Raw genomic sequence first — 17,446 nt, 5'->3', positions numbered from 1 at the left:
CAGAATAATAACATGCATAAACACACTATACATTATTGGATCACTAGAAAGATCCAAGTTATTATCACATATATGGTGTACATCAGTTGGCAGCATCTCTATTACCTTATAGATCTACACATTCATTCATTGATTTGCCCCCTCATAGTGTCCCAAGGCCTTCAGATCACTAGGGTACTACAGTAATAGTACAGGGACATGACTGGGGAGGTGAGGGGATCTGGGAGCGTCACAATAACGTCACTTATATCTATAGTAATAATACAGGGACATGACTGGGGAAGTGAGGGGATCTGGGAACGTCACAATAACGTCACTTATATGTATAGTAATAATACAGGGACATGACTGGGGAGGTGAGGGGATCTGGGAGCGTCACAATAATGTCACTTATATCTATAGTAATAAAACAGGGACATGACTGGGTAGGTGAGGAGATCTGGGAGTGTCACAGTGACATCACTTATATCTATAGTAATAATACCGGGACATGACTGGGTAGGTGAGGGGATCTGGGAGCGTCACAGTGACATTACTTCTATCTATAGTAATAATACAGGAAAATGACTGGGGAGGTGAGGGGATCTGGAAGTGTCACAATAACGTCACTTATATCTATAGTAATAATACAGGGACATGACTGGGGAGGTGAGGGGATCTGGTAGTCTCAAAGTGACATCACTTATATCTATAGTAATAATACAGGGACATGACTGGGGAAGTGAGGGGATCTGGGAACGTCACAATAACGTCACTTATATGTATAGTAATAATACAGGGACACGACTGGGGAGGTGAGGGGATCTGGGAGTATCTCAATAATGTCACTTATATCTATAGTAATAAAACAGGGACATGAACTGGGTAGGTGAGGAGATCTGGGAGTGTCACAGTGACATCACTTATATCTATAGTAATAATACAGGGACACGACTGGGGAGGTGAGGGGATCTGGAAGTGTCACAATAACGTCACTTATATCTATAGTAAGAACACAGGGACATGACTGGGGAGGTGAGGGGATCTGGGAGCGCCACAGTGACGTCATTTATATCTATAGTTATAATACAGGGAAGTGACTGGGGTCTGAGGAGACTTGGGAGTACAGTAGCACCAGGGGATGTGTCTGGGTGATGACTGGAGAGGTGACTGCTGGGAATGGGGCATTATACAGTAACACTAGGGAACGTGTCTGGGTGATGACTGGAGAGGTGACTGCTGGGAATGGGACTTTATACAGTAACACCGGGGGATGTGTCTGGGTGATGGCTGGAGAGGTAACTGCCGGGAATGGGACATTATACAGTAACACCGAGGGACGTGTCTGGGTGATGACTGGAGAGGTGACTGCTGGAAATGGGACATTATACAGTAACACCGGTGGATGTTTCTGGGTGATGACTGGAGAGGTGACTGTTGGGAATGGGACATTATACAGTAACACCAGGGGACGTGTCTGGGTGATGAGTGGATAGGTGACTGCTGAGAATGGGACATTATACAGTAACACCGGTGGATGTTTCTGGGTGATGACTGGAGAGGTGACTGTTAGGAATGGGACATTATACAGTAACACCGGGGGATGTGTCTGGGTGATGACTGGAGAGGTGACTGTTGGGAATGGGACATTATACAGTAACACCAGGGGACATGTCCGGGTGATGGCTGGAGAGGTGACTGCTAGTAATGGGACATTATACAGTAACACCAGGGGACGTGTCTGCGTGATGACTGTATCACTGTGTGTGTCAGGTGCCTATAAGGTGTCAGGATGTCACTGTCTATGTCTCCATGCAGGAGGGGGAGTATATAGAGGAACACAGGGGGTCTGTGCAAGGACGTGATGATGGAGAATCACCGGCCCCTCACATCACTGGGTAAGAGGAGACTGTCATGTATTGTACAAGGGAGAGCAGGTATGGGGGCCCCTATATACACACATCATCTGATAATTACATATATACACTGTACTCAGTCACTGTGTGTCTCCTACAGATGGGCCCAGTAACAGAGATACCCCAGAGAGATGTCCCCGTCCTCTGTATTCCCAGGATTGTACAGAGGAGAATCACAGGATCCCACAGGAGGATCAGGTAGGTGGGATTTAGGGTCTCCCCAATAAACCAAAGTGACTGTCACTATATAATGTGTAGAGAAGCTGTGTGCGTATAGTACACTGATATTATACTGTTTCACCTCAATTTAACCAAACAGTATACAAATGCCATTGTATTTTTTGGGTTATGTAGGTAGAACGTCTTTCTCGTATAAAGGCAGAAGATACAGTGGGAGAAGAAGAGACGCATGTGACTGATATAAAGGCAGAAGATATAGAGGGAGAAGAAGAGACGTATGTGACTGATATAAAGGCAGAAGATATAGAGGGAGAAGAAGAGACGTATGTGACTGATATAAAGGCAGAAGATACAGAGGGAGAAGAAGAGACGTATGTGACTGATATAAAGGCAGAAGATACAGAGGGAGAAGAAGAGACGTATGTGACTGATATAAAGGCAGAAGATATGAAGGGAGAAGAAGAGACGTATGTGAGGGGTGATCAGCAGTGTAAGGAGGAGGAGATCCCTACAGATATCAGCACAGGTGAGTAATAAACACTTATTACAGAAGAGTCACATATTCTCATTGCTCAGTCACTACAGCAATCTCTTATCCTACACCCTCCTCCGCCATCAGCCCTGTTCTCAGTTGGGTGTTTATAACACAAGGCTATCCATGACAAACATCACATGAAGAAAGTTATTACACACAACACTATAATGTTATTAAAAGTAACTATGAGAAGTTTATTTTTAGGAATCATATATAAGTAGTAGTGTGTTTTTTGTGGAGCGTCTAATTTGTATGGGATCTACATTTCTCAGTTTAGCAACCTTTTATTAAATAACCTTCATTTTGTTAGATGATGCAGGTATTAAATAACTACTTGTATATAGTAGACCTTTGGGTCACCACAGAAACCGAGGAGAAGGACATTATTCGCATTGGGGTGATCTGTAGACCACCTGACCAGGGGCAGGATTTGGACAGGAATCTATTGTTGGACATCACTAAAATGGCTTTAAAGGGAGAAGTCATAATCGTGGGAGACTTTAATTTAACTGATACAAATTGGGTGGGGGTCTTTTGCACGTTCAGCTACAAGTGGCAAATTTCTATATTCCTTACAGGGAGCATCTCTCAATAAACAGCAGATATTTCCCTTCTGCATAGAAGAGCGGTCGGGAAAGAAAGAAGTAAACCTCCTTTCTCTTTCATCCACTAGGGGACACTGGAGTCTTATACAGTAGGGGTGTGAAGCTTGCAACCGGAGGTGTGGCACAATCTAAAAATTAGCATTTTCTCCACAGCCGGCTCCTCCCCCTTCACATCCCTCAGTTTGAAAAATTGTGCCAAGGAGGTACAAACACAAGAAGGGAGCTCCTCCTCCATTTCAGTACTGAGACTGAGTTACCCTAATGTAAAGGAGGAGGAAAGTCTTCAGAATAGAGAGACAATGATCCCTACTAAAGGGGATCTGCATCTCTCCTCAGAAAATCCGGAGCGCAGAGTCAGCAGTGAGTACTGGTTGTAAAGGGGCCCTAGTTACAGTTACACTTACGGTAACCATAGCTTCTTCATGGATCCAGGAGGCAGTTTGACAGACTTCCTCCCGTGGACCGCACACAATGCTGCTACCTTCTGGCTCTAAGCCCTGGGACTCAGCAGCGCAGCTTCCCCGCCGCCCCCCTCCTTCCGCTGCCGCTGTAACAGAACAAACGGTCTAAAACACTCCCTGGCCGGCTATACACTCCCGCTTCATGTCAGCTCCCCCGTCCGCCCCTCCTTCCTCTACAGACGGAGGGCTGAGGGAGACACAGCCGCCTCTTAAACACACAGCGGGGCGCTTGAAAAGAGCGTCCCCTCCCGCTGAAACAACATATCCCTCGTGGCTAGCAGCCGCAGCTTCCCCTGCACTCGCCGGGACCCGGGCTATATCCCCCGCACACTTCCTCCCGCAGTCGGCGCTAGTACGAGGGCTTCTCATACGCTGCTGCCTTATAACTTAAGCCCTGGTAGGCTAGCAGCGCAGCTCCTCCGCCGCTCCCCTTTTATAGAGAGTAGAGGCTATTCCATTTGGGGGTTAGATGATGTTTGATGAGTTAGACAAGTGGATTTCGCAGGCAACTGCAGTGACATCTACCTTTCTACCTACTTGTTACTCGAGCACCACGTCACACGTTAGAGGAGGTTGCTCGGGACCAGTGTTTAAATTCATTCGATCGCTGTCGTACCGAGCCAGAAGAGGTTTTGTGGCAACAGACTCGTGGAACTAGAGGTAGAGGTCGTTCATAGTCGACACCAGAAAAGCAGAACAGACCTGCTGACAAACCCGTGGCATGACGGTTTTCCTGCTCACCTGGGGTCCCCCTTGGGGGGCGCAGAGTTGGAAGGTTTTCGGGACGCCTGGACCAAAACATCACCAGACGTCTGGGTCAACCAGATATTTCCCAGGGTTACAGGATAGTTACAAGAGCGTCCACACAGTCCATTTATTTGCAGCCCGTTGTGAGCAGGAGCGTTACAGGAGGCAACTTCAAAGACTCATGCATACAAAGGGTTAAGTCGCCAGTCCCAGATCCTCAATGAGGAACGGGATTTTATTAAAAACTTTTGGTAGTGCAAAATACCTTCATATCCCGATTTGGACCCCTCACCAAGCTTACTTAAGATTTGCACCGGTGGTCATGATCATACCTTATTTAGACGATCTACTGATCAAGGCCTCATCTCAGAAACAGCTGATAAAGGATGCTCAGACATCTCATCAATTTCTCATTCAACATGGGTGGATTGTGAACTTCCAGAAATCCAACCTCATGCCAACTCCACGGATTCATTTCCTTGATCTCATCTTGGACACGATACAATTAAGAGTATTCCTACCAGAGAACTAGATCTAGGACCCACAGAGGTTAGTGGCTCAGGTACTAAAGACACAGACGGGTTCTCTACACCTCTGTGTTACTTCTCGAGAAGAGGGTGGCGTCGTTCGCAGCTCTCCGGTACGGCGGACTTCATTTCTGACAATTCCAGATGAAACTCATTGCTCAGGGAGCAGGTTCGCACTGGCTTCTATATCGAAGAATCCAGCATCCACCACGCATACGAACCTACTTGATTTGGTGGTCGTTGCACAAGAATCTCGCAGCAGGCAACAGATTCGGCATTTGGGATTGGAGGATCCTGACAACGGACGCCAGTCTCAGAGGTTGGGGTGCCGTCCTAGTGGAACAAATTCCTAACGGTTTGCAGATTCAAGATGGAATAAATCCAGTCAGTTATTGTGGGTTTAGAACATGGAGGGGTCATGGTATCCATGGACATAAAGGATGGACGTTACAGGAGAGCAGCCTACCCATAAACATTCTCCAACTGAGAGCAGTTTACAATGTGCTTCTCTTAGCCGCAGACCTAGTCATGGGTCAACACTTAAAGATACAGTCGGACAATGTCACGATGATGGCTTACGTAAACCATCAAGGAGGAACAAAGAGCAGGATGGCGTTAAAGGAAGCCACAAAGATCTTTTTGTGGGCAGAAAGGCGGAACATCATCCTCTCGGCAGTGTTCATTCCAGGTGTGGAAAACTGGGAAGCAGATTATCTCAGCCGCCAGGACATGCATCCGGGAGAGTGGTGCCTACATCCACGGATTTTCGAAATGGTGGTGAGGAGATGTGGTCTATCTCAAGTCGATCTAATGGCGTCTTGGCAAAACCATCAGCTGCCTAGATATGTGTCCAGGACAAAAGATCCAGCAGCAGAAGGAGTGGACGCATTAACACTTCCTTGGTGTTACAGGAGGGTTTACATTTTTCCACCTTTCCCACTCATACCCAGGGTTCTGAAACGGTTGAAACGAGAACGAGTGTGGGCATTTCTAATCGCACTAGATTAGCCCCGCAAGAGTTGGTACTCAGACCTGCGAGGGTTACTAGTGGAAGATACTTGGCGGTTACCTCAGAGGGAGGACCTGCTATCTCAGGGACTGTTCCAACACCCACACCTGCACAGGCTGCATTTAACGGCGTGACTAATGAAACCCGGATCTAAGGAAACAGAAGGATACCAAGAACGACCATTCATACAATGTTTGCCGCTAGGAAGCCGGTGACAGCCATGCACTACTACAGGATTTGGAAGAGGTACATGGACTTATGTCAAGAATGTGGGTGGAATTCAACGATCTTCCACTTATCCAGACTTCTACTTTTCCTTCAGGCCGGTCTAGATGTAGGACTGAGGCTGGGCCCTCTGAAGGTTCAAATTTCGTTTCTCTCTATACTATTTCAACAAGCGGTTAGCATTCTTGCCAGAGGTTCAAACCTTTTTACAGGGGGTTCTGAGGATACAACCCCCTTTTTCGTCCTACCACTGTGCCATGGGACTTAAATTTGGTGTTGGAATTTTTGAGATCTCCAACTTTTGGGCCGTTAGCAAGAACAGCCCTGAAATATCTCTTTTGGAAGGTCACGTTATTGATTGCCTTGGTTTCGGCCAAGCGGGTTTCTGAGTTGGGAGCCTTATCGTGTAAGAGTCCTATGAATGTTTCATGAGGATAGGGCAGAACTCCGTACAAGAGCAGGTTTCCTTCCTAAGGTTGGTTTCACGTAAACCAGCCAATTGTGGTCCCATCTTTTCAGGGTCTCGCAGATGGGGAAGTGTCCTTGGATGTTATCCGAGCTTTAAGGGTATATGTACAAGTTACGTCATCCTTCAGAAAGTCGGACCATTGTTTGTTCTTTATGATGGGCCAAAGAAGGGGTGCCAGCATCTAAGCAGCCTTTGTCTAGATGGATTCGACTTGCCATTCGGCAAGCTTATATTTCCTGTGGCAAACAGGTTACGGTTCAGACGGGTGCTTATACCACCAGATCAGTGGGTGCCTCATGGGCGGCTGCCAGACGTGTTTCCACTACTCAACAGACAAAGAGGAGTGGGTGCAAATCCACTCCCCCAAATTCCCTTCCGCACGCTGAAAATGACCCTGTAACCATACCTGAACCTATCTGGTAATAAAATTCAGAGAATTAGTCACAAATGTTTGCAAACACATGTTTAGCTGCTGAGCCACGTCACGCCTTCTCTGATACAGCAGTCCTAACCTACATAATGGCAGTGCCCACATAGCGCCATGTAATTTGTCACAGTAGGCCTCATGATAAAGGCTATTACTAAAACACTTCCAGACAGAGAGCTAACTTACCCGGGAGTCACCCCCAGGGATCTCCCATTGGCACTACAAGGAACAGCATGCCTTCCAAATGCTGCTCCCATTCAATTCCACTACTCAACTTTGCAGAGCGGCGACGTGGTCCTCAGCCCACACGTTCGTGAAATTTGACAAGTTTGATACCTTTGTTAACTTAATTGCAAATAAAATATAACCTTTAAGAAATATTCACTAAAAATTCATATAAATTGATCCTACTTAATTAAAAGAAAGATTACTATTGACTGAATTGTCTTACTATCAGTATTATATCAATCAGGGTGAAAAATATTTTATTTAGAAGAAATATATTCATATGTGTAATACTTTACCATCTAGAACACTGCCAGACAGCCGTGGGCTCTCCCTATTGTTTCCTGTAAATAGAATCAGTTACATGTGCATGGTATCCACACACACACCTTATTCATTATCATTTTCATAAGGGAGAGGCTGAGGCTTATATATACTGTCTATGTATGGTAGGTATCCCTTCCATACCTACTATACATAGACAGGAAAACTATGTATATAGGAAACTATAGGTCTGTAAGACAATACAGAAGAAACTATAGGTCAGCAAGACAATAGAGAAGAAACTATAGGTCAGTAAGACAATACAGAAGAAACTATAGGTCAGCAAGACAATAGAGAAGAAACTATAGGTCAGTAAGACAATACAGTAAGAAACTATAGGTCACTAAGACATTACAGAAGAAACTATAGGTCAGTAAGACAATACAGAAGAAACTATAGGTCTGTAAGACAATACAGAAGGAAACTATAGGTCAGTAAAACAATACAGAAGAAACTATAGGTCAGTAAGACAATACAGTAGGAAACTATAGGTCAGTAAGACAATACAGAAGAAACTATAGGTCAGTAAGACAATACAGAAGAAACTATAGGTCAGTAAGACAATACAGAAGAAACTATAGGTCTGTAAGACAATACAGTAGGAAACTATAGGTCAGTAAGACAATACAGAAGAAACTATAGGTCAGTAAGACAATACAGAAGAAACTATAGGTCAGTAAGACAATACAGAAGAAACTATAGGTCAGTAAGACAATACAGAAGAAACTATAGGTATGTAAGACAATACAGAAGGAAACTATAGGTCAGTAAAACAATACAGAAGAAACTATAGGTCAGTAAGACAATACAGAAGGAAACTATAGGTCTGTAAGACAATACAGAAGGAAACTATAGGTCAGTAAAACAATACAGAAGAAACTATAGGTCAGTAAAACAATACAGAAGAAACTATAGGTCAGTAAGACATTACAGAAGGAAACTAGGTCAATAAAACAATACAGAAGAAACTATAGGTCAGCAAGACAATAGAGAAGGAAACTATAGGTCAGTAAAACAATACAGAAGAAACTATAGGTCAGCAAGACAATACAGAAGAAACTATAGGTCAGTAAGACAATACAGAAGAAACTAGGTCAGTAAGTCAATACAGTAGGAAACTATAGGTCAGTAAGACAATACAGTAGGAAACTATAGGTCAGTAAGACAATACAGAAGGAAACTATAGGTCAGTAAAACGATACTGTAGGAGACTATTGGTTCGTAAGACAATACAGAAGGAAACTATAGGTCAGTAAGACAATACAGTAGGAAATTATAGGTCAGTAAGACAATAAAGAAGGAAACTATAGGTCAGTAAGGCAATATGGAAGGAAACTATAGGTCAGTAAGACAATACAGTGAGAAACTATAGGTCAGTAAGACAATACAGTGAGAAACTATAGGTCAGTAAGACAATATGGGAGGAAACTATAGGTCAGTAAGGCAATATGGAAGGAAACTATAGGTCAGTAAGACCATGCAGTGAGAATAGTGGGGTGGCGGTAGTGAATGAAAGGGGGGAGGAGTAGGGGGTAGGGAAAGAGCAGCCGGCAAGAGTATTAACATGGGTATTAAAAAAGTTTTTACCAAAACACTAATAACGATTATGGGTGACCGTTGCTGCATAAAGAGAATGATGTCCCTAGCACAGGGGGAAATACTGATCTTCGTTGTATGTATGTAAACGCTAGAAGACTTACAGGAAAAAGGGGGAACTAGAAATCCTTGCAGCAAGCAAACAGTATGATACTATAGGCATTACTGAAACTTGGTGGGATGAATCTCATGATTGGACAGTCAATCTAGAGGGTTATACGCTGTTCAGTAGAGACCGCTTAAATAAACGGGGTGGAGGGGTATGTCTTTATGTAAAGCCGTTATTAAAACCTCATATACGGGAAGATATTCAAGAGGGGACTGTAAATACTGTTGAGACGTTATGGGTAGAAATTGCATGCGAGGGTAAAGCTATAAAAAAGTTATTGGAGTTATGCTACAGGCCGCCTGGTATTAATGTGTCTGATGAGGAATTGTTAGTGAAGCAAAGTGAAAGAGCAGCAGGAGTAGGAGACATAGTAGTGATGGGAGACTTTAACTATCCAGAGATAAACTGGAAAATCCATTCATGTGATACTGCTAGGGGTAATATGTTTTTACACACACTAAATGATATCTACTTCATTCAATTAATCGAGGAACCAACTGGTACAATGCAATCTTAGTCCTGGTATTAACAAACAATGGGGAATTGGTATCAAATATTATAGTAGGGGAGCCCATAGGAAACAGCGACCACGATATGGTCTCAGTCAATATCAGCGTTCATAAGCAGTCCTATACTGGCTCAAGGATTGTAACAAAATATTCAAAAAAGAAATAAGAGAGGCTAAAGTAGAAACTGAAAAACTAGCAGCAAAGGAAAGCAAAGCAAATCCCATTTTCTCTGACGTCCTTGTGGATGCTGGGACTCCGTCAGGACCATGGGGAATAGCGGCTCCGCAGGAGACTGGGCACAAAAGTAAAAGCTTTAGGTGTGCACTGGCTCCTCCCCCTATGACCCTCCTCCAAGCCTCAGTTAGATTTTTGTGCCCGAACGAGAAGGGTGCACACTAGGTGGCTCTCCTGAGCTGCTTAGTGAAAAAGTTTAAGTTAGGTTTTTTATTTTCAGTGGCAACAGGCTCACTGCATCGAGGGACTAAGGGGAGAAGAAGCGAACTCACCTGCGTGCAGAGTGGATTGGGCTTCTTAGGCTACTGGACATTAGCTCCAGAGGGACCGATCACAGGCCCAGCCATGGATAGGTCCCAGAGCCGCGCCGCCGGCCCGCTTACAGAGCCAGAAGACTGAAGAGGTCCGGAAAATCGGCGGCAGAAGACGTCCTGTCTTCAATAAGGTAGCGCACAGCACTGCAGCTGTGCGCCATTGCTCTCAGCACACTTCACACTCCGGTCACTGAGGGTGCAGGGCGCTGGGGGGGGCGCCCTGAGACGCAATAAAAACACCTTAGATGGCAAAAAAATACATCACATATAGCTCCTGGGCTATATGGATGCATTTAACCCCTGCCAGTTTTTCCTTAAAAAAGCGGGAGAAAGGCCGCCGAGAAGGGGGCGGAGCCTATCTCCTCAGCACACAAGCGCCATTTTCCCTCACAGCTCCGCTGGAAGGACGTCTCCCTGACTCTCCCCTGCAGTCCTGCACTACAGAAACAGGGTAAAACAAGAGAGGGGGGGCACTAATTTGGCATAAGAATTATACAGCAGCTATATTAGGGAGAAACACTTATATAAGGTTGTCCCTATACATTATATATAGCGCTCTGGTGTGTGCTGGCAAACTCTCCCTCTGTCTCCCCAAAGGGCTAGTGGGGTCCTGTCCTCTATCAGAGCATTCCCTGTGTGTGTGCTGTGTGTCGGTACGGTTGTGTCGACATGTATGAGGAGGAAAATGGTGTGGAGGCGGAGCAATTGCCTGTAATAGTGATGTCACCCCCTAGGGAGTCGACACCTGACTGGATGGTCTTATGGAAGGAATTACGTGATAGCGTCAGCACTTTACAAAAGTCTGTGGACGACATGAGACAGCCGGCAAATCAGTTAGTACCTGTCCAGGCGTCTCAAACACCGTCAGGGGCTCTAAAGCGCCCGTTACCTCAGATGGTCGACACAGACCCAGACACGGATACTGACTCCAGTGTCGACGGTGAGGAGACAAACCTGACTTCCAGTAGGGCCACACGTTACATGATCACGGCAATGAAGGAGGTTTTGAACATTTCTGATACTACAAGTACCACAAAAAAGGGTATTATGTGGGGTGTGAAAAAACTACCTGTAGTTTTTCCTGAATCAGATGAATTAAATGAGGTGTGTGATGAAGCGTGGGTTTCCCCCGATAAAAAACTGATAATTTCTAAAAAATTATTGGCATTATACCCTTTCCCACCAGAGGTTAGGGCCCGTTGGGAAACACCCCCTAGGGTAGATAAAGCGCTCACACGCTTATCAAAACAAGTGGCGTTACCGTCTCCTGATACGGCCGCCCTCAAGGAACCAGCTGATAGGAAGCTGGAAAATATCCTAAAAAGTATATACACACATACTGGTGTTATACTGCGACCAGCAATCGCCTCAGCCTGGATGTGCAGTGCTGGGGTGGCTTGGTCGGATTCCCTGACTGAAAATATTGATACCCTGGATAGGGACAGTATATTATTGACTATAGAGCATTTAAAGGATGCATTTCTATATATGCGAGATGCACAGAGGGATATTTGCACTCTGGCATCAAGAGTAAGTGCGCTGTCCATTTCTGCCAGAAGAGGGTTATGGACGCGACAGTGGTCAGGTGATGCGGATTCCAAATGGCATATGGAAGTATTGCCGTATAAAGGGGAGGAGTTATTTGGGGTTGGTCTATCGGACCTGGTGGCCACGGCAACGGCTGGGAAATCCACATTTTTACCCCAGGTCACCTCTCAGCAGAAAAAGACACCGTCTTTTCAGGCTCAGTCCTTTCGTCCCCATAAGGGCAAGCGGGCAAAAGGCCACTCATTTCTGCCCCGGGGCAGAGGAAGGGGAAAAAGACTGCATCAGGCAGCCTCTTCCCAGGAACAGAAGCCCTCCCCCGCTTCTGCCAAGTCCTCAGCATGACGCTGGGGCCTTACAAGCGGACTCAGGCACGGTGGGGGGCCGTCTCACGAATTTCAGCGCGCAGTGGGCTCACTCGCAAGTGGACCCCTGGATCCTGCAGGTAGTATCTCAGGGGTACAAATTGGAATTCGAGACTTCTCCCCCTCGCCGGTTCCTGAAGTCTGCTTTACCAACGTCTCCCTCCGACAGGGAGGCGGTATTGGAAGCCATTCACAAGCTGTATTCCCAGCAGGTGATAATCAAGGTACCCCTCCTGCAACAGGGAAAGGGGTATTATTCCACGCTGTTTGTGGTGCCGAAGCCAGACGGCTCGGTGAGACCTATTTTAAATCTGAAATCCTTGAACACTTACATACAAAGGTTCAAATTCAAGATGGAGTCACTCAGAGCAGTGATAGCGAACCTGGAAGAAGGGGACTATATGGTGTCTCTGGACATCAAGGATGCTTACCTCCATGTCCCAATTTGCCCTTCTCACCAAGGGTACCTCAGGTTTGTGGTACAGAACTGTCATTATCAGTTTCAGGCGCTGCCGTTTGGATTGTCCACGGCACCCCGGGTCTTTACCAAGGTAATGGCCGAAATGATGATTCTTCTTCGAAGAAAAGGCGTCTTAATTATCCCTTACTTGGATGATCTCCTGATAAGGGCAAGGTCCAGGGAACAGTTAGAGGTCGGAGTAGCACTATCTCAAGTAGTGCTACGACAGCACGGGTGGATTCTAAATATTCCAAAATCGCAGCTGATTCCGACGACACGTCTGCTGTTCCTAGGGATGATTCTGGACACAGTCCAGAAAAAGGTGTTTCTCCCGGAGGAGAAAGCCAGGGAGTTATCCGAGCTAGTCAGAAACCTCCTAAAACCAGGCCAAGTGTCAGTGCATCAATGCACAAGGGTCCTGGGAAAAATGGTGGCTTCTTACGAAGCGATTCCATTCGGCAGATTCCACGCAAGAACCTTTCAGTGGGATCTGCTGGACAAATGGTCCGGATCGCATCTTCAGATGCATCAGCGGATAACCCTGTCTCCGAGGACAAGGGTGTCTCTCCTGTGGTGGTTGCAGAGTGCTCATCTTCTAGAGGGCCGCAGATTTGGCATTCAGGACTGGGTCCTGGTGACCACGGATGCCAGCCTGAGAGGCTGGGGAGCAGTCACACAGGGAAGAAATTTCCAGGGCTTGTGGTCAAGCATGGAAGCGTCATTTCACATAAATATCCTGGAACTAAGGGCCATTTACAATGCCCTAAGTCAAGCAAGGCCTCTGCTTCAGGGTCAGCCAGTGTTGATCCAGTCGGACAACATCACGGCAGTCGCCCACGTAAACAGACAGGGCGGCACAAGAAGCAGGAGAGCGATGGCAGAAGCTGCAAGGATTCTTCGCTGGGTGGAAAATAATGTGATAGCACTGTCAGCAGTGTTTATTCCCGGAGTGGACAACTGGGAAGCAGATTTTCTCAGCAGACACGATCTCCACCCGGGAGAGTGGGGACTTCATCCAGAAGTCTTCCAATTGATTGTAAACCATTGGGAAAAACCAAAGGTGGACATGATGGCGTCCCGCCTCAACAAAAAACTAGACAGGTATTGCGCCAGGTCAAGGGACCCTCAGGCAATAGCGGTGGACGCTCTGGTAACACCGTGGGTGTACCAGTCAGTGTATGTGTTCCCTCCTCTGCCTCCCATACCCAAGGTACTGAGGATTATAAGACGGAGAGGAGTAAGAACTATACTCGTGGCTCCGGATTGGCCAAGAAGGACTTGGTACCCGGAACTTCAAGAGATGCTCACGGAGGATCCGTGGCCTCTACCTCTAAGAAGGGACCTGCTTCAGCAAGGACCCTGCCTGTTCCAAGACTTACCGCGGCTGCGTTTGACGGCATGGCGGTTGAACGCCGGATCCTGAAGGAAAAAGGCATTCCAGATGAAGTCATTCCTACCCTGATCAAAGCTAGGAAGGATGTAACTGCACAACATTATCACCGTATTTGGAGGAAATATGTTGCATGGTGCGAGGCCAGGAAGGCCCCGACAGAGGAATTTCAACTAGGTCGTTTCCTGCATTTCCTGCAAACAGGACTGTCCATGGGCCTAAAATTAGGATCCATTAAGGTTCAAATTTCGGCCTTGTCGATTTTCTTTCAGAAAGAATTAGCTTCAGTTCCTGAAGTCCAGACTTCTGTAAAGGGGGTACTGCATATACAGCCGCCCTTTGTGCCTCCAGTGGCACCCTGGGATCTCAATGTGGTTTTGGGATTCCTAAAATCACATTGGTTCGAACCACTTGCCACAGTGGATTTAAAATATCTCACATGGAAAGTGGTAATGCTGTTGGCCTTGGCTTCAGCCAGGCGCGTATCAGAATTGACGGCTTTATCCTATAAAAGCCCTTTCCTGATATTTCATTCGGATAGGGCGGAATTGAGGACTCGCCCTCAATTTCTCCCTAAGGTGGTTTCAGCGTTTCACCTAAACCAACCTATTGTGGTGCCTGCGGCTACTGGGGACTTGGAGGATTCCAAGTTACTGGATGTAGTCAGGGCCCTGAAAATATATGTTTCCAGGACGGCTGGAGTCAGGAAATCTGACTCGCTGTTTATATTGTATGCACCCAACAAGCTGGGTGCTCCTGCTTCAAAGCAGACTATTGCTCGTTGGATTTGTAGTACAATTCAGCTTGCACATTCTGTGGCAGGCCTGCCACAGCCAAAATCTGTCAATGCCCATTCCACAAGGAAGGTGGGCTCATCTTGGGCGGCTGCCCGAGGGGTCTCGGCTTTACAACTTTGCCGAGCAGCTACGTGGTCAGGGGAAAACACGTTTGTAAAATTCTACAAATTTGATACCCTGGCTAAGGAGGACCTGGAGTTCTCTCATTCGGTGCTGCAGAGTCATCCGCACTCTCCCGCCCGTTTGGGAGCTTTGGTATAATCCCCATGGTCCTGACGGAGTCCCAGCATCCACAAGGACGTCAGAGAAAATAAGAATTTACTTACCGATAATTCTATTTCTCGTAGTCCGTAGTGGATGCTGGGCACCCATCCCAAGTGCGGATTGTCTGCAATACTTGTACATAGTTATTGTTGCCAAAAAATTCGGGTTTTGTTGTAGTGAGCCATCTGTTCTGGAGGCTCCTCATGTTATCATACTGTTAACTGGGTTTAGATCACAAGTTATATGGTGTGATTGGTGTGGCTGGTATGAGTCTTACCCGGGATTCAAAAATCCTTCCTTATTGTGTACGCTCGTCCGGGCACAGTATCCTAACTGAGGCTTGGAGGAGGGTCATAGGGGGAGGAGCCAGTGCACACCGGGTAGTCCTAAAGCTTTTACTTTTGTGCCCAGTCTCCTGCGGAGCCGCTATTCCCCATGGTCCTGACGGAGTCCCAGCATCCACTACGGACTACGAGAAATAGAATTATCGGTAAGTAAATTCTTATTTTTTTTTAAATATATCAACAGCAAGAGATTAAAGGAGAGTATAGACCAGTGTTTCCCAACCACGGTCCTCAAGGCACACTAAAGGTGGGTACACACCAATAGATATATCTGCAGATCAATTGATCTGCAGATATATCTATGGACGGATCGGGCAGTGTGTTCAGCATACACACTGCCCGATCCGTCGGGGACTGATGTCATGAACTGGGCGGGCATGTACACACGGCCGCCCAGTCCAGCTGTCAATCACCGCCGGCCACCGCAGCATGTGTACGGGCGGTCGGCAAACCGCCCCATACACACACAGCGACGCGCCAATATATCGGTAGATATATTGGCTGTCGGCTGTGCTGTGCGGCCGACACGATACGTCTGTGAACGACGGAGTTCACAGATGTATCGCCGTACACACTGGCCGACGGTCCCGCGATATATCGGCCATTCAAGAGAACGACCGATATGTCGGCCAGTGTGTACGGGCCTTAACAGTCCTGGTTTTAGTGACATCCAGGCTTGAACACAGGTGACTTAATTAGTAGCTCAGTTATTTTGATTTAACCATCTGTGCTGAAGCCTGGATATCACTAAAACCTGCACTGTTGGTGTGCCTTGAGGACCGCGTTTGGGAATGCCTGATATAGACCTTTTAAAAGACAAATTGGGAGTCTTAATCAATAATGATAATAACATAGCGGACAAACTAAATTAGTTTTTTTTTCAACTGTATGTACAAGAGAAGACCAAATGCTGGGACTAACACACAATGTCACCAAAGATAATGTCCCACTGCTAAGTGCTTATTTATGTGAGGAGGTAGTCTGTGACCGATTAATAAATGTAAAGATTAATAAGTCACCGGGTCCCCGATGGAATTCACCCAAGGGTTCTTATGGAGCTTCACTCTGAACTTGCCAGACCGCTATCTTTGATCTTTAAGGATTCAGTTATATCAGGTATGGTTCCCAAAGACTGGCGTATAGCGGAAGTACATATGGGTCCATGGTTATCTTGACTAGTTTTCTGCACCTAGGCACAACATGACTTATTAGCATAAACCCTTCATCTATTGTTCTCAGCAGCAATACAATACAGAGAACAATACAGCAGGGGATTAAGTCCGACTGGCCAGTCTCAGTTAATCCTATTAAAGGTCAAGATAAATGTGGACCCATCTGTAGGGCCATTATTCAAAAAGGGGAGTAAAGCTGAACCAGGTAATTATAGACCAGTTAGTCTTACATCTATAATGGGGAAAGTATTGGGAGATATTCTAAGGGATTCAGAAGTTCAATAGGGTCATTAAAAGGAATCAACATGGATTTGTGAAGGACAGATCATGTCAAACCAACTTACTTGGCTTTTATGAAACAGTAAGTGCGAACCTTGATCAGGGTAAGGAGGTGGACGTAATCTTTTTAGACTTTGCCAAAGCTTTCGACACAGTACCACACATGCGACTTATCTATGAGCTACAAGGAATAGGGCTAGGGAGCACAATATGCACTTGGGTCAGTAATTGGTTAGACAATAGGGAGCAGTGCATTGTGGTTAATGGATCATTTTCAAATTGGACTGAAGTGCTAAGTGGTGTGCCGCAAGGGTCTGTACCAGGACCACTATTGTTCACGACCTGTCAGAAGGTCTATGGAGCATAGTGTCAATTTTTGCAGACGATACCAAATTGTGTAAGGTTATAAATATGGAGGGGGATGCTGAGTCTTCAGAAC

General features: G+C 46.1%; 1 protein-coding gene across 2 annotated transcripts in view; it reads left to right on the top strand.

Annotated features, from left to right (window-relative positions):
- The first annotated feature begins 2,432 nt into the window (after positions 1–2,432).
- The window catches only part of LOC134984501 (zinc finger protein OZF-like), a 34,220-nt gene continuing 19,206 nt past the window's right edge, over positions 2,433–17,446 (top strand). For both annotated transcript variants that reach the window (XM_063950072.1, XM_063950071.1), the window contains exon 1: positions 2,433–2,601. In XM_063950072.1, the coding sequence (XP_063806142.1) occupies positions 2,523–2,601 (79 nt within the window). In that variant the 5' untranslated portion in view covers positions 2,433–2,522. The remainder of the gene's footprint in view (positions 2,602–17,446) is intronic.

Source organism: Pseudophryne corroboree (assembly GCF_028390025.1).
Source record: "Pseudophryne corroboree isolate aPseCor3 chromosome 3 unlocalized genomic scaffold, aPseCor3.hap2 SUPER_3_unloc_6, whole genome shotgun sequence".
Lineage (NCBI taxonomy): Eukaryota > Metazoa > Chordata > Amphibia > Anura > Myobatrachidae > Pseudophryne > Pseudophryne corroboree.
The sequence above is the reverse complement of the archived record's forward strand: the minus strand, read 5'-3'. Positions and strand labels throughout refer to the sequence as shown.